This window comes from Cebus imitator, unplaced genomic scaffold (genome assembly GCF_001604975.1).
Source record: "Cebus imitator isolate Cc_AM_T3 unplaced genomic scaffold, Cebus_imitator-1.0 Scaffold411, whole genome shotgun sequence".
Lineage (NCBI taxonomy): Eukaryota > Metazoa > Chordata > Mammalia > Primates > Cebidae > Cebus > Cebus imitator.
Genome location: NW_016107726.1, coordinates 1,502,637 through 1,527,003, shown reverse-complemented (window position 1 = coordinate 1,527,003; position 24,367 = coordinate 1,502,637). Strand labels below are relative to the sequence as shown.

At 37.8% G+C, this 24,367-nt stretch overlaps 1 protein-coding gene across 3 annotated transcripts in view; it reads left to right on the top strand.

Moving 5' to 3' along the window:
• USH2A (usherin) overlaps positions 1 to 24,367 on the top strand; it is a 777,259-nt gene that overhangs the window by 382,836 nt on the left and 370,056 nt on the right. For all 3 annotated transcript variants that reach the window (XM_037731607.1, XM_017509227.2, XM_037731606.1), the window contains exon 34: positions 22,649 to 22,808. In XM_037731607.1, coding sequence (XP_037587535.1) covers positions 22,649 to 22,808 — 160 coding nt within the window. The remainder of the gene's footprint in view (positions 1 to 22,648; positions 22,809 to 24,367) is intronic.

The window sequence follows — 24,367 nt, the reverse complement described above, 5'->3', positions numbered from 1 at the left end:
AAAAAAAAAAAAAGGAAATTGTAGGTCTGCAGAATGTAGCACTGATAAAGAAGAGCCATTTCTTCCAAGTCAGTAAGCAAAGTGATGCAATGTAAACGGAAATTTTTGTAATTCTATTGTTGGATGACCGTATATTATCCCTGTTTTAATTAACTATGGGCATGAAATAATAATAATATATCCTTTTAACCCACTCACAGGAATGGTGGTCATATTAGTTTGCTAGGGCTGCCATGACAAAATACAGGCTGAGTGGTTTAAATAACGGGAATTGATTATCTTACAGTTCTGGATGATAGAAATGCAAGACGAAGGTGTCAGTAGGTTTGGTTTCCTCTGAGGCCTCTCTCCTTGGCTTACAAATGGCCGCCTTCTCACAATGTCCTCACATGGTCTTTCCTTTGTACACACACATCCTGGTGTCTTTGTACATCCAAATTTTCTATTCTTATAAAGACACCAGTCAGCTTGAATTAAGGCTCATCAAAATAGCCTTATTTTGACTTAATTCCCTCTTTAAAGATCACATCTTCAAATATGGTTACATCCTGAAGATTAGAATGTCAATTTATGAATTTTGGAAGGACACAATTCAGCCTACAGCAGAGTTTGCTTTGCAATTATTATGCACAATTATTCACCAAGGTAGTAAAAATTAAGCAAACACTGGTATACACAAGTTTTTGGGAAGATAAAGCCTACAGAATATAAGAACAAAGTGTTTTCAAGAATGCTGATCTGTGGTTCTTTCGTTACTTCACCTCTTCATATTTATTGAGTATGATAATGAGGCAGGGAAATATAACCGTCTGATTAAGAATTGACCTGGTGCATGTAGACACACATGGTTTCACAGCTTTCCTCTTTGTGTACCCCTCTCTAATATCATTTAGCATACTCTGCTAGAATTATTGATTAATTAACTTCATTATCTTTTTCACTAATCTTTCATCTTTCACTCCGAAGACATGGATCAGTATATGTATATAGTAGGAGAACAATAAGTAGTTTTCAGAATGAAGGAAAGAATTAATTTTTTCATGGAAACTACATGTCATTATTTAGAGAATTTATCAGAATGCCAGACTAGTAAAGATGTCCAGAGACAGAGTGGTTTACCTAAGACTGACCTAAATCTATTGGTATCACAGAAGTGTACCAATGCTTGACATACGTTGAATAAAATGTTTATTTCCTATTTCTCTGTATTGTTTGGTCACATGACTATTGCAAAGCCCATAAGCATAAAATTTGCGCAAAACCCCTGAGAGATGCCTTCCATGGCTACTAATATACATTTTGATTATATTAAAGTAAAAAATTGATCAATTATTTTAAATATTCAAGGTAGTTATGTGAATAAATTCTATGTAATTACAACCACAAGATTGGTGCATATTTTAGAAATAAATGCTTGTTTTACTATGAGTGGAAACTTCCAGTGGCACATTACCTAAACAAGGCCATCCTGTTCGCTTGGGTGAAAATTCCATCCCCATGTTTACTATACCTTCCACTCTCATTAAAACCTAGAACAGGAGGAAAAGAGTCTGAGTTTAAAAAAAAAAAAATTCCAGTAGTTTAGGAAAGTTTGTCTTGTATATCCCAACTTTAAAAGGCTATTTTGCAATGACAATATTCTTGTATTGCCCTCTTTATTCCTCCCTCCCTATTGTATACACAAGCCCAAGAACTTCTAGGAATATACTAGCACATATGCAAATATTTGAATATCTATTTCATGTGGGGAGATTAGAAAGTCACTTTCTGCCACTTGTGTAGCTCTATTATGCAAAAATCCAGAGGATGCAGATCATAAATCCTATTAGGTTGGAACTCTGGGTGTCAAAAAGACTGTATAGATAATTTTAAGAGATTTCCCCTCAGCTGAATTGTTGCTATAAAGTTAAGCATGGTTTTCAAAATATAAATCAAATAAATAGTTTCTAAAAAGGCAGGTACCTTTAGTGTAAACTGAACTCCAACAAACTTTTGAGTGGACATTTCACAAATACAGAATCTATTGAAAACTTCCTCTGAAAAAACATTTTATAAAAATCGAAGTTTGGCTTACACATATCCATATTATGTTGTTTTAATGACAGCTGTATTCCACTCTATCACTATAAATAAATATGTGACTTTAAAATATACGTCATAAATAAAATTAGCTCATAAATACTAACACTAACCAAACATTAATCATTTCAGAAGAATATCAGAGTAATTCAGAAAATACAAATCTTGTAAAATTACTACCACAAAAGCTCTAAGAAAAGTTCATCATAATTTCAGTGGTGCTAAAGACAAATACCAAATATAAACTTAGAGACAAAATGATATTTACACTAAGACAAATTAAATGTGTATATATTATTTTCTCTGATGGCATAGAAGCCCATCAATACTCTGAATTTATATTTTATTAATACTCTCATAATTTACTTTTATATGTAATTTACTATGTAATATAAAAAACAAAGAGCTTGAAAAACTGAGATTGGGGGACAATAATAAAATACTAATGCTAATATTATCTTTAATTTTGTGTCTATACATGTTTAGATGCTGTTATCTTCATTGAAATTTGTTACTAATCTGTGAAACTTTGATACTTACCTAAATTACTTCTTCTTATAAGTAGTTCAGTCTCCATAATAGGAGATAGACTGTAATTTATACTTTTGCATAAATATTCTTCTAAAATAATTCACCATTTTATATTGTAATATACTGAAACAATATAAAGTGGCTTAAACTCATTGGTATATTATAAAAATCTATGTCAGATAAAACATGACATCTGTGAAGTTTGGGAAGCATAACCCAGAACAATGTATAATTCAAAAGAGATGCCTGAAAATATCTTGTACACGTCTCACTATCTGCTATATCTCATCACATAACACACAGTAGATGCGCAAAGTAGTTGTCCAACAAATACTTGTGGAATGAATAAATGAAGGAATGACAAAAATGCTTTTCCTCAATGTGCTAAGTCAAATACATATGCTTCCTTTTATTAAAATGTAACTATGTTTTAGATTTAGTTGAAAAAATGTATACTGAAATTTATATAATTACATAATAAATATTTAAAAAGTGTTATTCCCAGTGTTTATGAGCAATCATTAATGAGAATGGCATCTACATAAAAAGATTAGTCAGCCTCTGCTATTTTTGATAATGATTTAAACTTGTTAATTCCTTTTCTCTATCTCTCTCTCTCTCTATTTTTTTTTTTTTTTTTTTTTGAGAGGGAGTCTTACTCTGTCACCCAGGCAGGAGGGCAGTGGCGTGATCTTGGCTCACCACAACCTCCACCTCCTGGGTTCAAGCGATTCTCCTGCCTCTGGGTCCTCAGTAGCTGGGATTACAGGCACGTGCCACCACACCCAGCTAATTTTTTTTTCTATTTTTAGTAGCGACAGAGTTTCACCACGTTGACCAGGCTGATCTCAAACGTCTGACCTCTTGATCCGCCTACCTCAGCCTCCCAAAGTGCTGGGATTGCAGGCGTGAGCCACCTCGCCTAGCCTTAAACTTCTTTAATTCTTACCTCTGTCATTCATTCTCCTTTATAAAATTCTACTATGGCCACTTGTTTTATGTTATCCTCACAACAATTGTAGGTACAGATATGATAAATAATATACTATTCCTCTCCTTTGCTTTTTAACAAATGAGAAAACTGAGGCCTAAAGCTCCAGTGATTCACTCATGTTTACACAAATAACTCTAAACTTAGTCTTCTCTTTTGTTTTGTTTTTGTTTCATTTTGTTTCCCTAAACCAGAATGCCATCCAATAGTATTTAAACTTTGCCTGCCTGCTTTTGCAATGGTTCTTAGCTTTCCATAATAGCAAGTGCATCAAAGAAGAAAATGGAAATTGATTATATGGTTATTAATCAAACTCAGATATGGCTAGTACCACCTTTATCAGTGAAACTTACAACAATCTCAGCTTATGTCAGTATCTCATCCCAGTGTTTAAAGTTTTTAAAACTGGCTTGGGAATGTGAGGAGACTTTTGCTTTTCATTTTGTACTCTACTAGTTTTAGTTCTTCACTATGTGTGTACATATAGCACCCCAACCTTTAAAGAACTAGTTTCCGGAAAAAAAAAAGAAAACAAGGAAACTGCAAAGCACTGTAGCACTGTACAAATAAAAGCATAATCTTTTTTATTAATTTTTAACAAACACATAATATCCTATTCTGGGTACTGTTTTTAAATGACTTACATTTAAATGTAATGTTAATGTATACTTTTGATGTGCTTAGATATAGCTAAGCAGTCCTAGATTTAGATAAATTGTCTTGCACCTACTGTATATAATTACATAGTATTTCCTAACTTTTATAAAATGTGGCTTGTATGTGTGTGTATGTATGTTGTTACCCACATGAGGTTTTGTTATTTTTCTCCCCTCAAGGTCAATAACTATATCTCACTCTATCTTTTGTGTCTTTTGTTTTTTGATTTTTTTTTGTCTACTTTGAACAGTTTTTAAGAGGAAAAGAAGAAAAGGTTGTTTGGGGGTGATATATTTAAAAAAAAAAGGAAAGAGGTCCAAATCTCCTGTCTCTTTTATCACCTATAAACTGTATTGATTTTCACTTTCCTTTCCTAAATTCATGCTTTAAAGATATTGTCCATCTAAGAAATATACAGAGTCCCAAAGCACAAGTTTTGATGTAGTCAGCACCCATTGATTGTACCTTGAAGTGGATGTGGACAAACAGATGACAGATGGATCAGGTAGATATAGATATGTAGTTGTAGATATAGATAGATTTATCTTGAATTTTCCTAGATCCCATTAATCTGAACGTACAAATAAGTCTCATTAGTCCTAATATTTGTATTTCACTGGCTCATTGCCCTCACCTGCTGTAGATGATCTCTGCCTCCAGCAAACTAATCCTCATGCATTTCTGGGGAGTCCATATGGGTTTTCTCACTTGCACTTAGGATCAAGCCTGACACCAGTTGGCTAAGCGCCACAGTTACACTGCTAGGCATCTCCATGAGCCTTCTCTGGATAAAGACCATCATCTATGGGCATGAGGAACACTGCTGTTCTTCCATTGCTGCTCCACCAGGCAACTCAGCCTACCACCGCTGTGCCAGGTGGAATAGTTTTCCACCAGGGACCACCTTAGATATTCCCGGTCAGGTGAGAACCAGGACCGCTTTGCTAGGTAGGGCTGTCCCAGTAGATTCTAATGTACCCCTCTGCTGTTGTGTCTGTGTCACTGCTGTTCTATATCCTGCTAGTGTACAGAAGCTGAATGAGACTGTGTTTAAAAAAAAAAAAAAAAAGTGGTGGTGGAGAAATGGCTTCCTTCCTTGCCTTCCTCTTTCTTAGGTGAGTCCTAAAAGAATACTGAGTATATTTCAGTATCTTAAAGGTTTAAGAAAACAGATCTTCTTGGTTTTATTCTAATACAAATCTGAGTAAAGAAGCCAAGGCTCTCTCTTCTGAGAACCAGGGCACCATAGCCGGCTCTGATTTCTCTCATGGTGAATTTTTCAAAATGTTTTCCAGTGCATGGGCTTTTGCTGGGTCATCTCACATGTTGTTCACGATACTCACAGATATATGAGTGAACAGCACACCCAGACGTGTTCCCTCCATCCATGCCTGCCTCCAAACCCCATGCCAAGAATGCCACTCCCCAGCTCTAATGGAATTATACTGCCAGTATCCTGGTCACCTGTCTCAGTCCATTTAGGGTTCCTATAAAGGAATTACCCAAGGCTGGGTGATTTATAAAGAAAAGAGGTTTAATTGGCTCACAGTTCTGCAGGCTATACAGGAAGCATGGCAGCATCTGCTTCTGGGGAGGCCTCGGGAGCTTTTACTCATGGCAGAAGGTAAAGGGGAGCAGATATCTCATGATGAGAGAGGAAGCAAGATGGGAGGAGGTGCCAGGCTCTTTTTCAACAGTTATTGTGGGAGCTAAGAGTGAGAACTCATTCACTCCTATGAGAGTGACGCCAAGCCACTCATGAGGGATCTGATCCCAAGATCCAAAACCTCCTAGCAGGCTCAACCTCAATGTAGGGGATCAGATTTCACCATGAGATTTGGAGAAGCCAAACAAACCCTATCCAAACCATAGCGCCACCCAATTTACCAGTTACATGGGCAGATCTAAATATATCTTACACTCAAAATGAGGTCCTTCTTTTATGAAGCACCAAAGATGTTCTATTAGGGTTTCAGACAAACACAATGAAGAGGGAGATATTTACTGTTAGGAATTGGCTCACATGACTGTGAGGGCTGATAAATCTGAAATCTGAAGTCTGCAGGGCATGTCAGCAGGCTGGAGACCTAGGGAAAAGTTAGTGTTGTAGTCTTGGGACCAAAATCTTCAGGGCATGTATTAGCCTGTTCTCACGCTGCTAATAGAGATTCCCTCGAGACTGTATAATTTCTATAGAAAGGAGGTTTTATTGACTCACTCTTCCAAATGGCTGTGGAGGCCTCACAATCATGATAGAAGAGCAAGGGTTGTCTTACGTGATAATGGATAATAGAGACTGAGAACCAAGTGAAAGGGGATTCCCCTTATAAAACCATCAGATCTTGTGAGACGTATTCACCGCCATGAGAACAGTATGGGAGAAACTGCCCCCATGATTTAGTCATCTCTCACCAGATCCCTCCCACAACATGTGGGAATTATGGAAGCTACAATTCAAGATGAGCTCTGGGCAGGGACACAGCCAAACCATGTTAGGGCAGATGAGAGATTTTTCTTCCTCGTGACACAAAATGTGGTGTCTTCTCCAACAACCCTTCTTCAATTCTCTGACACCTGCTAGCATGCTATAGTTCAGCTCAGTTCTGACAGTAACTACCGGGAGTTTGAGTCAGACTCAATAGATTTAAGAGCCCAGTCTCACATGACTGCCTTCCCTTCAGAGGCCAGGAACAAGTATGAGGTCCCCAGGTTAATCACCGTTCAGTCCAACTGAGCTACACAGTCTTGGGTTCCCAAAACCCCCTCCTCAGGGTTAATAATTTGCTAGAATGATTTGCAGAACTCAAGAAAATTCTGTATTTACTATTGCAGTCTTTTTTTTTTTTTTAAAGGATACATGTAAACAACCAGAAGAAGATCTTCCTCAAACTCTGTTGTTTAGGGGTTCTTAAGAGGCTTCAATACGTAGGCATAATTGATCAAATCATTAACCATTGATGATTGACTCAATTTCCAGCCACTGCTGCCCCTCTCCCCAGAGGTTGCTGACTGAGGAGTGAGGCTGAAAGTTCCAAGCTTCTAATCAAGGTTTGGTCTTTCTGGTAAACAACCCCTAGAAGTTATCTAGGGGGCCTCCAATAGTCACTTAATTGGAGCAAAAGATGCTACTATCATCTTTATCACTCAGAAAATTCCAAGTATTTTAAGAGTCTGTGCCAGAAACCTGGTACAAAGAAGACCAAATATCACAGCAGGCCAGCAGACTGGAAGCTCCCACAGAATTTTTATCATGCCGTCTTGAGGCAGAATTCTTTCATCTTTGGGAAGTTTCAATCTTTGCCCTAAAGGCTTTCTACTGATTGGATGAGGCCAACCCATATTAAGTAGGGTACATTTACTTTAAGTCTAACTATAAATGTTAATCGCATCTAAATAACTTTATAGCAACATTTAGTTGAGTGTTTGACCAAACAAGTGGATACCATAGCCTGGCCAAGTTGCCACACAAAAGTAAACATCACAGATATCTTATTCTATTTAAAATCATCAGTATTATATGAATTAATTCAGAAATAAAAAGGTACTGACATGGTATGAACACTTATAAAGTGTTTTTCCCACAGAAACGTCAACAAAGTGTTCTTTGAAAATTGCTATTTTAAAACAGAAAAGCCCATCATTCTATGGGAATGATTCAAAGATAGACAATCCAGTAAAAGTCTTAAAATGGGCCAAATGCTACTAGTTGTTAATTTATACTTGTAACATCAAACACTTTACCGGCTTTTTACAATGCAATTGTTGCATATGATCCATTGTGCTTTTGCGAGTAGCTGTAGAGCATAATTCTAATAGGATATTTATTTACACCCAACCTTACAATTTAAATTCTGCTATTCCATTGTGCTCCTTCTACCCACCCTCTTCTTATATTCAGAGCTATTAGGGACTACTTACTCAGCATATCATTCCAAATTAAATTGCAAAGACATTTTATTATGAATTAAACAGGTGATGCTCTCCCAGCCTTTGTAAGTATTAGAGCAAATATCCAAGAAGCAAACATTTTTATCACAAAATTCTGATTGCCAAGTTGTTTTCTTAAAATAGACATACAGTAGGGAATTTAATCTTAGAAAGCATCTAACACAAAGTTCTCTTTTTATAGGTGAAGAAACGAAGATCCAATGAAAGCATGTATTTTTTTTTCCAAGTTCATGCAGATAGCTATTGGCAGAACAAAGACTAAATAAAGCTTTCCTAACTCCTGCCCCCTTTTTTAGCATCCATCACATTCATTACTACAATATTATTTACCTGGTCTTTAATGATGGCCCCAAATAATGGTTTTAGTATTAATTCCTTCACTTTCATTTGTCCTGTGCTCCAGCTAAACTGAACTACGTTGAACTAAGCTAAACATGTCTCTCCAAGCTTGTATTGCATTTTTCTAGTCTTTTTTCCTACTGTTCCCATCCAGAATGTCTTCACTCTCTTTCTCTACTGCTTTCAAACCCAAACAGTTTTCCATATAAGTGCTGTTTCCTCTTTGAAGTCTTTATATTCCTCTAGCCAGATAAAATTCTAGGAAAATACTGTCATACTTGACTGCATAAAGATTTAAATTGTCTATATAGAAAAATGAAACCATTATTGAAATGATAAAACAAGTAACAAACTAGAACAAACTATAGCATGCTTATTTAATAAATATTTATTGATAGTCTGCTAATAGGCACTGTGCTAGATGCTATATCCATATAATATTGACTTATTATTTTTCAGTTAGAAAAAGAGAAACGCTATTAGATATGGGTCAATTAGATAAACAGGCACTTCCCAAAAGAAAAAATATGTAAAGTCACATAAATAATAATAATAATGATCATGACAATAAATGAGATGCTACTTAACATTTTTCAAATTTGTAAATTTTTTAAAAATTAAATTTCTTCATACTGATTAGAAGATTGGGCGAAGAGCTCTTTCATATAATGCTGCTGTAAGTGAAAACTGGCAGTTTATATGGTAATATGCCATAGTTTTGTTCTGCATGATCTCAGTCCTTCTGCAAATGTGTGCCCTACTTTTCTGTGCCTTGTCCTGAGCTAAGCCTCTGGATTCTGTTTGGGTTCTGCCAGTGTAAGACACAATAAAGAGAACAGCAAACAGGAGGGAGTGAGGCCAGGATGTTTATTCTCTAGGCTCTGTGCTTCCAAGGGTTCAGATGGGCAGTGGCTATTCCTCCATTGAGGGGGAGGCCCTTCCTACAGTGCAGCTCTCTTTCCAGCCTGATGTGGTCCTCAGCCGAAGGCAGCAATAGCTTGGTCTGTGTTTAGCTACCAGCTGTGTTCTCATTCTTGAATGTGCCACTTAACCCTGCCCCAAATCCTGTAAATAGTTCCTGCCATATTTTTCTTCAGTGATTCCGTTTCAGTGTGTCATCTTCTCGCTTGTCAGGACCCCAAATGATCCCTCTTTGACTGTGAAATTCCATTTCTAAGAGTTTATACTTAAGAAATAATTGAAAATGTACTCAATAATACAGTAAATTCATTTTAAATGTTATAGTAGTGGTATAAATGATGCTAGTGAAGCACAAAAGAGAAATTAATTCAAACTGAAAGGGTTTGAGAAGGTTTCCTATAAGATGTGGCATTTGATGTGTGTCTTAATAAGGGTAGCATGAGACTATGTCAAAAAAGAAATGTGTATATCTTACCACCCAAAAGAGAGATCTTGGCTCTTGAAGGCCGAGATCATTACTTTCTTATGCTGTATACAGCCTAAGAAACAGTATAGGGCTAGGTTGAAATAGTATTACATTAATATTTAAGAATTGGTTATGGGTTTTCATTGAGAACCATTCTCAGGTGATACTTTACTAAGCTGACAATAGACTTAGCACTGCTTGGCAAATGGTAGGTAGTAGTCAGTGGCAGAGCCATGATTGTTACTGAATTAACAGCATCTTACCTTCACTAAGATATTTGAAAAGGAACACTAATTCATAAACCTATCCTTTTCCTGTCACAGGTAGTCAGGGACTTATTATTTTCATTATGTCTCATTATTAACTTCTGTTGCCTAACAAGACATTAGATATTGTATGTCACATGAATATTTTCTTATGAAGTATTAATTGATTCCTAATCTTATTAAAGAATATGATAGTAGTAAATATCCAACTAAATCTGAGAGAAAAACCTCCAGTTTTGCAAGAAAGATTTAGCCAACTTATGCAACTAAGTTTGTTCAAATAATAACCCTGTAAAGTTATCTCAGTTCTCTCCTCTTCAGTTTGCGAGTTGAAAGCATTGATGAAGATCAAATGCCAAATGCAGCCTCCCTAATTCTATAGCTCTCCTTGTCCAGAGGCAAGGTAGGGGAGTGGGTAGGACAGTGTGTGTGTGTGTGTGTGTGTGTGTGTGTGTGTGTGTGTGTAGACAGAGAATGAACAAGACAGACAGAGACTGAAAGACGGGGGAAAGAGGGAGGAAGGGATGGAGGAATAAAGCAGGGGGCTTTCTTTCTCTTGGTTTGTAATATAAAAGTAACCAAGAAAAAAATCCTGGGTTCAATATTTTATAATTTATTATTACAAATGGGGTGTTAGAAAAGTTCAGGAAGCCAGAGTAGAAGACAGCTAGCTAAAATGCTATCAGCTTAAGGAGTTTTTCATGGAGTTATTTTGTTCCAACCAGCCACAGAAGAAAGAGATAAATGAGGAAGCATCATCCTTTATTATCACAACTGACAGTGATGGTTCCCCCCTACCACCCCTCCACACACACAGAGTAGTGACTGATAATCCCCAGCAGGTTGGTCTCCCCACCACATGCCACCTGCTGCAAACATGTTGGACGGACCAGATTCTCCTTTCTTTTTTTCCAGTTTTCTTATTGCAAAAAGGTTTTACTATCCAACAATGAAGGGTGTCCAAAGTATTAGGGGTCATAAGATGCCTACAAAAAGATACATCCTTGTTCTCAAAGAGCTTATAACACCATCAATACTGACGACTGGTATAAGGATGCTTACAAGGGAGATTTATTAAAAGGACAACTCAGTAGAGTGCAAACTCTGCACATGCTGAAGAGAGTCAGGAAATGTTTCATGGATAATACAAACATTGAACAGGGTTTTGATGAAAGGGAGGGAGGTGGATTTCTCTGATAAGATGGAAAATATATGAACAAATAAAAGAATTTGTTGAATTTAGTGACCCTGTGTTTATTTTATTTTATTTTTTTAATTTTTTTTTTTTTTGAGACAGTCTCGCTGTGTTGCCAGGCGCCAGGCTAGAGTGCAGTGGCGCAATATTGGCTCACTGCAACCTCTGTCTCCCAGGTTCAAGCAATTCTCCTGCCTCAGCCTCCCAAGTAGCTGGGGCTACAGAGGCGTGCCACCATGCCAGGCTAATTTTAATATTTTAGTAGAGATGAGGTTTCACTATGTTGGCCAGGATGGCCTCGAACTCTTGACCTCGTGACCCACCCATCTCAGCCTCCCAAAGTGCTTGGATTACAAGCGTGAGCCACCGCGCCCGGCTGGCCCTATGTTTATTAATTATAAGGTCAGAATCTGATTCTTCTGGAATCAAAATGCTGAGCAAGCAACTGTGGAGCATGGGCTACACTATGGCAGAGATGAATGCAGCCTGAGATGCCACATGCATCCTCGCGTAACTCATTGCTTTTCGGGCATCCGCGAGAAACATACCACCTCTTAGGTCAGCTGCCGAAGATGTGTTCTCACTGAACCATAACCTAGCAGAGGTTTTCAGGTTGGAATACCAAATAACAAGAACATGTGGTCAGTGCTACCTATATTGCGCCAACATTTTAAAATATCTAATTGATGATTTGTGTGAAGGATGCATAGAGATGAAAGGCAAAGCAGGAAAAGCTGTGTTTTTCATTTATGAAATATTGGGAAGTTACCAGAAGACCAGGCAACATTCATTAGATCATCATAAAGAAGCAAAAAAAAAAAGTGCTATGTAATTTTCTGATGATAGAAACAAATAAGAGGATATAAATTCCTCAGTTTACACCAGGAGTTAAAAGAAAATCATCACCTATTTATTGGTTCATTTTGTAAATTGAGATCAATGAAATTCTCTGAACAACAGCATGAAATCAATCTTAAAATAGCATATAATTCATGGCCAGTATTGTAAATTATAGTTTGCTTGACAGTAATAGGTGAGGTTTCCATGCACTGGGATGCATTTCCTTGTAACACGTCTGAGGATAATGCCTGTGGATCCATTTCTAATGCATGTTAGAGTGATCTGTTTTTCCCTGTCCACAACTCCCTGTGTTTGATCTTATGCAAATGATGCAATCAAGCAAATGGAAAACAAGATGTTGTTGCTCAGGGGCTCTGACAAACAGTGGCCTTATGTTTTCAGGGTTTCCCCACCCTCCATTTACCCAACTCAGATTTGTGTACATACCTGCAATTGTTTGAATCTATTGATCCATTATATTGCCCTCCAAGGGACTAATCACATCTGTAGAGACATATTACCAAATCAGTTGCAGTTAAGCTAGGAGAAGAGAGTTGTCATTACGTTCCTCTTTGCTTTAAATTTTAAATTGATGGCTTTGTTTATGGCTTCGCTCTCAAAGAATATCTTAGCCTCGCTTCCCTGTAACCAACTGTTTTTGATTTCTTTTTATTAACTGTTTTTAAAATATTCTCTCTCATTCCATTCATTCATTTTACATGTGACTGCTCTTTCCCGTCATGTCCAACCTGATGCCTCCTCCTCTTTTCTTCTCTAATTTTTTATTTACCCATTTCCCTCATCATTTCCTCCTGTTTTACCAAGAATTTCCCAATCAAGTCACTAGGCAACTTTCTCTGCCATATGTCAAATTAGGTTCTCTTCTTTTTTTTTTTTTTTTNTTTTTTTTTTTTTTTTCATGCCTCATTATTCAAAGAAGACTAGTAATACTTCATCTTCTTGTGGAAATACACTGAGGATATTCCACTTTGGGTTGGACAGCACAGGCATAAAAATAACTTGAAAGTCAAAAAAGCTATTTAATCAGAGTGGTTTTCTTTGGATTATTAAGTTTACAGTTTTCAGATTTTTAAAACCAAAAGAAAATCCCCAACTTCTATTGTAGCAACAACATGACAGTCAGATTCCCCAAACCAGAAATGTGACCTAGCAAACTACTTTGTGTGTGTGAATTAACTTATCTGCAATATGTAGCAAACATTTTAATTGTACCTAGGTTCTGAAAATCTTGGCTGTGTGGTTATGATAGGCAAAAATGAGGTGCTGGTTGAGTGTGTAACATTTATAAATTTCAGTCTGGAAGACATATCTGTATGTCTCTACCTCTGTATACAGTTATTTCTATAATTCAGTTTAATATCTGACTTTACTCCCATCCAACTTATTAGTAAGTAAATCACAGTCACTTTGGGGGTGCGTGCACCTCCACTAATTATGTAGAAGCTTCTGGGGTCTTACCTAGTTCCTTAGCATATGGAATGTGGCTACCCAAGATGCCTTCTTTCTCTGTGCAAAGGGATAACTATTGGGACAACCCTTTCACATTCGGTGGATATCCTCATTGCTTCCACATCATACTTAGGCAATTGAAATCTTTGCAAGATTTTCTGTGGCCCTGCCTGAATACAGACACCAAAGTCTTTCCTTTTGCTCCCATCTTGCCCCCCAACCTGGGACCCTACCTTGAATAAAACAGGGATCAGGGCCCTTCCTTACCAGAACTTGCACATTTCTCCTTCCTTCTATCCTTATTCCATCAGCTGGGAAATCTGAATTAGGGAAGTGGGAGACTCCATACTTCCTATTTTTCCTAACATTATATCTAAACTCTGAGCCTTCTCTGTTCCCTCAATTACTTTGTAAGTTTTTTTGTTTGTTTGTTTTCCTGCCTCCTGACCAGTCACAATCTGTTTTATGGAGAATATCTATTTTATAGTTAAGTTCTGATTACGTAATTTAATTGAGTGAACTAGTCCATTTTCATGCTGCTGATAAAGACATACTCAAAACTGGGTAATTTGTAAAGAAAAAGAGGTTTAATGGACTCACAGTTCCATGGGCTAGGGAGACCTGACAATCATGGCAGAAGGTAAAAGGCCTATCTTACATTGGAGCAGACGGGAGAGAGATGAAAGCCAAGCAAAAAGGGTAGCCCCTTATAAAAACCTTAGATCTCATGAGACTTATTCACTACCATGAGAACAGTAGAGGGAAACTATCCCCATGATTCAATTATCTCCCACCAGGTTCCTCCCACAACATGTGGGAATTACGGAAACTACAATTCAAGATGAGATTGATTTAGATGGGGACATAGCCAAACCATATCGTTGAGAGACATTTAGGTAAAAATTAAATGCAGAAAAGATATAGGGTCAGTAGCAGGTAAGGAGGAAAGAAACAAAATAGGTTAATATGACAATCAGATTGGTCTCAGTTTCCATTAAACAAATCCTGAGCATTATAGGAGTTTAGAAGAGGAAGCTCTACCTGAGGGCTTCAATCTGAACCCCTACTTGGATCCTCAAGAGAATTGGCCAAACTGAAAGCAGAAGAAGGAAAAAAGAAATCAATGAAATGAAGAAACAAAGAAACAACACAGTTGTGGCTGAGCAGTTCCAAGAACCCAGTGCAAACTGGAAAACCTAAAGTTATAGACTGTTTCGGCGTGTTCAGTGACACCTCTCAGAAACATTTTAGAGATATGAGAAGTATTAGAGACATAAGATGATAAGATTTATCCAGAACTGAGAATCGGGATAGCCATATAGAAGAGGACTGGAGATGTGAAGAACCCTGTGGGGCCCGGGAATATGGCTTTGTAATGAATGATCAAATTTCATAACCAGGAAAATGCAACTATTCTGGAAATAAGAAGGTGCCAAGAGACTGGACATTGTGTAGGGGCATAGGAGTGATTGCATCAATGTGACAAATGAAAGAGGTTGAAGTAACCAGTTTGTGGTCACAGAGTGCAGGATTTAGATTTAGAATCTTGGAAATCATTCTGAAGATTATCAAGTAGTAGGTGTAACTATGCTGAATACTGAATAAATGAAGTAGAGGTGAAGGGCATTGCATCTGAGGAAGTTAAAGTAAAGCCAGATTCGGAGATGAGTCATTATTGAGGATGTTAGAGTTGCCAAAAAGGGATTATGATTGAAAAGAAAACTGAGCCAATGCTGAAGTCATAGATAAGAGAAGCAGTGTGACCGGAGATATAATGGGGCATGTGTTAACTAGGTTTGGGGCAGATCTTCTTTTAAATAATGAATTGATATTGATTAACTATGGCTATTTTTTCCTCCATCTGTGATATAAATGTATATCACAGAAAATTTAAAAAATATATGTAACAAAAATTCAATCATCTGTTTGTACTCACTCTAAGAAAAACATTGTTAACATTTTGGTTTACCACTATCTCCTGTTTTGTTTTTATTTGATTTATTTGTTTTTATTGTTTCTTTCTGTTACAATGAACCACTGGTACTTTGAAATTATGTTTTGGCATTCAGACAGGCACAGCTTCGCCTTTTTCTTGTATTTAATGATAAATCTCCTCTATCTTATAACTATAGACCCCTCCATTGGCCTGGAAATTGTATTCGTTATATTCTTGGAGACTTTAAAACATTTTTAGAAATTACTATATTTCTGAGAAAAAAAAGTGTCAGCCTGGGTAGAGGGCATAGAGATAGCCCTCTGGTCTTGCTCATTCATATTCACCAAGTAAAATTATATGAGTTAGTCATCACACCAATCCTGGAGATAACCAGGTGAACATGATAGAAAATATTTCTCTGAACTCAAGAAGTTTATGTTCCCCTGAGAAGGATATAATATCAAGACATAAATGACTTGTTTAAGTAATTATGATATGGAAGTAAGCAAGGTGATATGAGAAGAACCTGGGGACGATGGTGGCCATGTTGTTCAATTATCAAGAAAGACCACTCATAGAAAGATGAGCCTGAAGCATAAGAAAAAGTCATCCAAGGACAAAAAAGAAGAAAATAGATTTCAGTTAGAAGGAGCTGCACCTAGTTGAATAACTGCCTTGTTAATACAAACTGGATTGACTGGCATGTGGCTAATCTAACAAAAGATGCAACTGAATAAAACAATAATAAAAATAATAATAGCTAACACATAACTCTTATTACATGCTAGGCACTGTATTAAACACATATGATAATAGGAGGCAAAAAGGTTAACTTGCTAAGGTCAAACAGCTAGTAAGTAGTCAAACCCTTACTATTCCTATCTTATTAACCCTCCCTCTCTATTCCTAATCACCATACTATCTATACCATAATTAACCACTCTGCAGTCTCTACCAGCACTTCCCAAGATTTCATAATGAGGAAGAATAGATGTTGCAGAAACATTCAGCCAGAGGTACAGACTGGTTATATTAAATAGTTTGCATTGGATAAGTGAATTAAGATGAGTGTCAATTACAGGAACAGAATCTTGTTCTGAGAAGGAACTATGTGCATATGGTTGGAGTGTGGGAGAGAAGCAGAGTTCTAGAGATGGAATACAGAGCTAGAACATAACTGTTACTGGTGCACCAAGACTGTGAAAACCAGTTTTGTAGATGGCCTGGGAGGAGGGACCCAAATTAGCGGAAAGTAGGTTAGCTACAGACTCACATCATCTATACCAGAGAACCAGGAGGGATTTTTTTTTGGTTTTGTTTTTGGGACAGAGTTTCACTCCTGTTGCCAGGCTGGAGTGCAATGGCACAATCTCAGCTCATTGCAACCTCCGCCTCCCAGGTTCAAGCGATTCTCTTGCCTCAGCCTCCTGAGTAGCTGGAATTATTGGCAGGCACCACCATGCCCAGCTAATTTTGTATTTTTAGTAGAGATGGGGTTTCTCCATGTTGGTCAGGCTAGTCTCGAACTCCCAACCTCAGGTGATCAGCCTGCCTCATCCTCCCAAAGTGCTGGGATTACAGGCATGAGCCACCATGCCCAGCCAAACCAGGAGTATTTTTAAGAGAAATAAGGCGTTACCTCTCTTCTGTTGGCTATAAAAGGGTTTTTATTATTGTTATTATTATTATTATTAGAGATAGGGTCTTACTCTGTCACCCAGGCTGGACTGCAGTGGCTTGATCATAGCTCACTGCAGCCTCAATCTGAGCTGAAATGATCCTCCTGGCTCCCAAGCAGCTTTATTATTAATTTAAATATCACTTATGTTTGCATAGTGCTTTATAGCTTAGAAAGGGATTTTTTTTTTCTCCCAGGCTGGAGTACAATGGCGCCATCTCAGCTCACATTCAAGTGATTCTTCTGTTTCAGCCTCTGGACTAGCTAGGACCAAGGCTTGTGCCACCATGCCTGGCTAATTTTTGTATTTTTGGTAGAGACAGGGTTTTACCATGTTGGCCAAGCTGGTCTCAAACTCATAACCTCAAGTGATTCACCTGCCTTGACCTCCCAAAGTGTTGGGATTACATGTGTAAGCCACCATGCCTGGCCAAAAGAGATTTCACATACATCAATAACTAACACCTAAAACGCTTCTGTAAGAAAAGGAAGAAAGAAAAATACTGGCTGAGCCAAGCATGTAAAAAACAAAACAAAAACACTTTGGGAGGCTGAGGCAGAAAGATTGCTTGAGGCCAAGAGTTTGAGACCAGCCTGGGCACAAGGCAAGACCTCATCTCTACAAAAAATTTAAAAATTAGCCAGGTGTTGTGATGCACACCTGTAGTCCCAGCTACTCTGGAGACCCAGGTGGGAGGACTACTTGAGCTCAGGAGTTTGAAGTTACTGTGAGCAATAATGGCACCCCCCGCACTGCAGCCTGGCGACAGAATGAGACCTTGTCTAAAAAAAAAAGTGTGGTCTAGTAGTGGCCCCCATCACTTCCACTGTATTCTACTAATCAGAGTAATCATGGAGCCACCCAGATGCAAAGCAGGGTGGTAAGATAGACTCTACCTCTTGATGAAGTGACAGGGTCACTGAAGAGCAGTGGAATGAGAGACATTGCGACAGCCATCTATGAAAGATTCAATATGCCACAATGAGGAAACCTAGTCTCAGAAGTTGTTTAAAAACAAAAAGGGGGCCGGGCGCGGTGGCTCAAGCCTGTAATCCCAGCACTCTGGGAGGCTGAGGCGGGTGGATCACGAGGTCAAGAGATCGAGACCATCCTGGTCAACATGGTGAAACCCCATCTCTACNAAAAAGAAGGAGCAGCACCTGCAAAGGTCCAAAAGTGTGAACTTGTTGTGTTAGAAGAACAGAATAATGTCTAGTCCAGTGTATGAAAAAAATGGAGAGGATGTCAAGTCAAGTAGGATTTCATTGGCCATTATTAGAGTTCATTCTAAGAGCAACAGAAGGGCATTGCAGGGTATTCCACTGAAGAATCAAAAGATCACTCTTGGTGGATGATCTTGCATTTTAACTGGAAAATTGAAGTAGTCAGAGGATAACACCCATAGACTCTGCTACCCTCTACCCACCCACCAGCATTGGCACCCACAGAGTCTGCATTCCCTCCCATTACTATAAATTGTCTCCTTCCAAGTTCTACTCTTTCACTTTTGAACTAGATTCTCCTCTTTCACATATTGTTGGATAAAACTCCAACCATTTTTTTCTTTCATCCACTTCCAGTTTCTCTTCACTGCTGGGTCATCCCATTACAAACAACATAAATTTTTCTCTCATTTAAATTACTTTCTCTCATTTAAATTATCTTTTCTTGATTCTACTCACCTTTTATCTATTGCTTCATTTATCTGTTTTACCACAAAAGTTTTTGAAAATGTTCATTATGTTCACTGTCTCTAGTTCCTCTTCTATTTCATTATAAGCTCACTCACGTCTGGCTTTGGTGCCCACAAGTTCACTGAAACTTCAATTGTACAATTACTGATGACTGCCGTATTGCTATACCCAGTGGTCAAATTTTAGTTCTCATCTGATTTCACCTTTAACTCTTAAAAAATCACTTCATTTGACTTTCAAGATGCTCCGATCTCAATGTTTTCCTCATACCTTACTGCTCACTCTCAGTCTCCTTGGTTGATTGCTCCTTTACTCATTAGCCTCTTATGTTGGTATCCCAGGGTTTTGGTTCTTATACCTTTTCTTTTTTCTATCTACACTCACATCATTTGCACTCCTAGCCACTTGAAATACTGTCTGTATGATGATGACTTATCAAATGATATCTCAAGCCATTAACTTTACCTGTAATTTGAAACTTCTGTTCAAATATCCTGACAATCTCCTCTTGGTTAACTAACATAGCAAATGTCTAATTGACATTCATAATATTAATTCTTTATCTTCCCCTCCATGCCTTCCTCTACCAATAAAATGGTTACTTTATCCTTCCCTTTCCTCAGGTTAAAAGCCTTGGAGTCAACTCTTGGCTCTTCTCTTTCATACTCTACCTACAGCGCACTGGGAAATCCTGTTAGCTTTCCCTTTAAAACATATTTGAAATCCAACCATTTCTTACTTGATTATTATAGTCCTCCACTTACTTGGTATTACAAATAGCCCTTCAGTGACATTTATTCTTACGCTTTTGCTCACCACCATCTATACATCATCTAGCAGCCAGGGTGATACTCATGAAGTCTATGTTTGATTGCATGACAGCTCTGTTCAAAATCCTTAGTAGCTTTCTAAATAGAACCTCTTAGATTAAAAAACAAAATTCTTGCAAAGACCTACACAGCCTGTGCAAAGTGGCCCTTCACTAAATTTCTAATATTATCCCTAACTTACTTCTTCCTGATTTATTCTGCTCCAGCCACCTCCTTGCTAGTCCTCAAGTGTGTCAGGCATGTCCCTCCTTCCTTTGCTGTACTTGTTCCCTCTCCTGAAATGGTCCAACCCCAAAATTCCCACAGCTTTTATACTCACTCCCTTTCAGGTCTTTGCCCAAAATGTCACCTTCCCAATGAGACCTCTGCTGGCTCTTACCCATTAAGTTACCAGAACTTCTAATTCTCCTTCCTCTGTGCTGTGTTTTCTGCAGCCTTTTTCATGTAATGCAGCATGAACATCTTAAACTCTGTTACACATTCACTTTAAAGTCATGCTGTCTTCTAAAATGCAACACCTTTCTTACCCACAAACTTCACAATACTTTGGATAATCTAGAGGTAAACCTAACTAGGAATGGAGGATTTGACAAATTTAATATTTACCATTTCAATCTTGGCTCACTAGCCATTCCAGACCTCTCAAGCAACTTGACCCTTCTAAGTAAATTCACTTCCTGTCCTGACTCTGCCCTCCAGTACCAATTATTATAGAAATAGACACTTCCCAGTCCATGGAGGAATCAAAGCACAGATAAATCCTGAACTATTTGCTTCAGGAAGCTACTTCCATCTGAGGCAGATATTCTGTGTGGGTTTAAGACTTAGGTGATCACAGTCACCTTCAATGCATGGAGTTTACAGTGTAAAGGTAAGTGGGGCATTCTGTGATAAGCAGACACTGTGATATGTGCTACTATGATAATGCATTCTTGACATACCTAAGTCCTAGCTTGAGATACCTAAGTTCCAGATATGCAAGTCTAGACCATGGAAACATATGCAAGCAAGTATGAGGCCTTTTTTGAATGGAGTAACTTCTTCATCACCTACAAACTGGGCAGCTAAATCCCTGCCATAGCAAAGTGGAATGAAATGGTGACATTCTTGGTTTTGCTCCTGCAACAGGACTTAGAGTCAAATCCCCAGCTTTTCCTTTTCAGGGACGACAAGAAATTCAGACAGATGAGAACAATGAAAGAGAAGAAAGGTCACCAGAGAGAGAAGATGAAGGGAAGAGGGGAATAGCAGATACAATTTGTTAGCATATAAACACATTATAAGTTTGGCCAAGATTGTCCCTGTTGGTAGTTTTGCTTTTCTCTCAGTAAATAGTAGTCTACTCTCTTGGTAGCATCTGATGACACTGCTCTAATGAGTTTTTAACTTCGTAAGTTTCCTAGAATGTTGGTCCAAATGAAGGCACCCCAGTTCTGTCTCAGTTGTGTACACATAGTACGACTGTTGCTGCCATCTCTCAGCAGTCCTTGGCAATGCCACGTTGCTTCACCAGCAGCTTCAAAGTGTCCTTGAAGCATGTATTCTGACTACCCTGACTGGGAGTGCCCCATCTCATCTTGCAACCATTGCATCCCTGTAGGATAGAGTTTGTAAAGAAAACAAGGTTTAATCAAAAGCATTGAGAGTCTCTTCTTGTTGACAAATTTTGTTCTAAGGTAACTGTATGTACTGTAAATTATTTTTTTAATCTCTCTTCTAGTGACCTACATGTTTAACCAATTGATTACATTTTGCGTGAAAATCAAAGTGTTCTTTTCCCCAATTTACTTTTGTTATCAGTGCAATGCAAAATCTGTTTGCCTGAATTAGGTTGCGTTTCATTAATCTCTTCAACATGAAATTGTAATGGTTTATGGTTAATGAGATTTAAGAATGTGTTACTTATATTGTGACTAACTTATTTTAAAAATATTTCAGAAAATAATAATTGTTTCTAGTAGTGTTACAGTATTAATTACAGTATTGGTACACCTGACTGAACGTTAACCAAAGTTAGATTACCAAGTGTAATGAAGTGTTCAGGATATTCAGAATTGAGTTAGTATATTACAGATTAGTTTAATCTAATACAAGAGAATGTGATATCCATTAGAAAGGCAGATAATATAAAATACCTGGGAAGTTCAGGGGAGGGGAAGATTCTTTTGGCCTAGGGCACTACTCTACTCTCATGGTCATATTTCAGACCTAGCTCATCTCATTCATTAATTACTCATTCATTCAGATACACATATTCAAAACCTACAATGTGCCAGGTATTGTGATACATACTAAGGATGGAAAATGAATATATTACCATTCCTGCTCTTAAGGTGTTTAGTGTATCAGATAGTCATGACGTAATGTTTTTAAGTGTTAAGCTAAAAGTATGTACAAAGAGAAAGAGAAGAGGCTAATAACTCCATCTTGTGCTGGGGTGACAGCAAGGAATGTCACCCCAACAGTCACCTGCACTGCACCTCCACAATTTGAAGGTCAAATAATAGGTGGTGGACAGGAGAAGAAAGGAATCTGAGGAACAGAATTACAAGCTCAAAGTCATTGTTGCAAACTGTATTTGCATTTCAGAGCCAACTCCTGTTGTCTTCAAATATGCTTTAAAATAATTTAAATATCTCATTTATTTTTAAACAGAGCCATTGAACTAAGACTAAACTTAGCAGATGATTTACCTGGTCACAGACATTCAAGAAAACAGTAAAATTGTTAAAATGAAAAAGTCAAAGCAAGAGTTTGATTGACACTTGTCTGTTTAAGTAAATTCTTGTTTCTTCCTACCCCGTAGATTTAGCAGTGTTTACACCCCACCAGTTTCTACTCAGTGCATGCACACATGTGGGCTGTACAAACAGTTCCTGGGTCCTACTGTACACAGCACAGCTGCCACCAGAACATGTCGATTCCCCAATTCTGACTGTCCTGGATTCTAGAACTATATATGTACAGTAAGTAGAAATGTTGTCTCTCTCACATGCTGGTTCATGCAAGACTCCCAGTGAGTTCAATCAGGGGAGGAGCTTGTGACATAAAATTAATTTTATTGTGATTAAATGCATAGAAGTGATTAGTTCAGTGGATCTGGAAACCTTTGATTATCACTTGCCAGCCTAATTTCCATTTTGTCTTTATGCAATCAGGCTGAGCTACATAGGTATACAGATTCCATGCAAACTTCAATAAAGGAAAAACCAACCACTTTCATGACTGCTTTGAACTTTTTATATACGGGGCATTATTTGTAATAATTTGGCATTAGAAAGTGTATATATATATATTTAGTATAAACCAGGAACATCTTACTCCTTTATTCCTGCAGTTGATGTCAGAAAGGAAGTTTCACGTATAGGCATGTTCAGATGATTTCTGATATTAGGGATTCTTGTCCATTTCCTAATAAATGAGGTATAAGGTGTGCTATTGTGCTGAACTAAGATCTAATAGATCTCTCTCACCAAGGGTTACTACTTGTTCATATTTATCTCTCTTGGTCTCAGTTATCTGTAAAATAAGAGTTTAGACTGAATGGATTATGACGTTCATTCAAGCTGAAATATATTATGATTCACATCTCATTGTTCCATGTCTAAATTATCCTATTGGCTTTGTGTGTCCCTAAGCCAAGCCACATTACTTAGCCAAAAAATATTCCCCACGACTCAAGTATTTCTCAGTTTAACAATTTACTCTCTGTTCTATGACTTGCCCTTCTCATTTCCACTGATATGTTGTAACTGTCATCTGAATGCCCTCTATCTTTCCTTCTACCTATCCAAATACAATCCATCTGTTAACAATAAAATCTTATGTATCTAGGTAATGCGTCACTTCAAGTCAAGAAATCCTGCCTGATTATTTTAGCCCTTCCAATCAGCAATTTCACTGTTTTCCATGATTACGTATTAACCCTATGTTGGATTCCTGGATTTTCTGAGACAATTGTACTATGACCTCTTTTCCCCATATCTGAATTCCCAGATGTTCTAGTTCTACAGTTTTTGTTCTACAGCTTAAATTCAATATAAATACTCACTTAGACATTTTTGTATTATTAGCTAATTAAAATTACAAGTAACCAGAAGGCAGGAACCATATCATATTTTCTTTTTGCCACTCAGGATTGGCATTGGATAACTACTTTAGTGTTTTATTTTAAATGAATCAGTTTTGAGGTTGGTGTTTTTTTTAAAAAGTGTCGGCCGGGCGTGCTGGCTCAAGCCTGTAATCCCAGCACTTTGGGAGGCCGAGGCGGGTGGATCTCGAGGTCAGGAGATCGAGACCATCCTGGTCAACATGGTGAAACCCCGTCTCTACTAAAAATACAAAAAAAACATTAGCTGGGCATGGTGGTGCGTGCCTGTAATCCCAGCTACTGAGGAGGTTGAGGCAGGAGAATTGCCTGAACCCAGGAGGCGGAGGTTGCGGTGAGCCGAGATCGCGCCATTGCACTCCAGCCTGGGTAACAAGAGTGAAACTCCGTCCAAAAAAAAAAAAAAGTGTCGCAAAT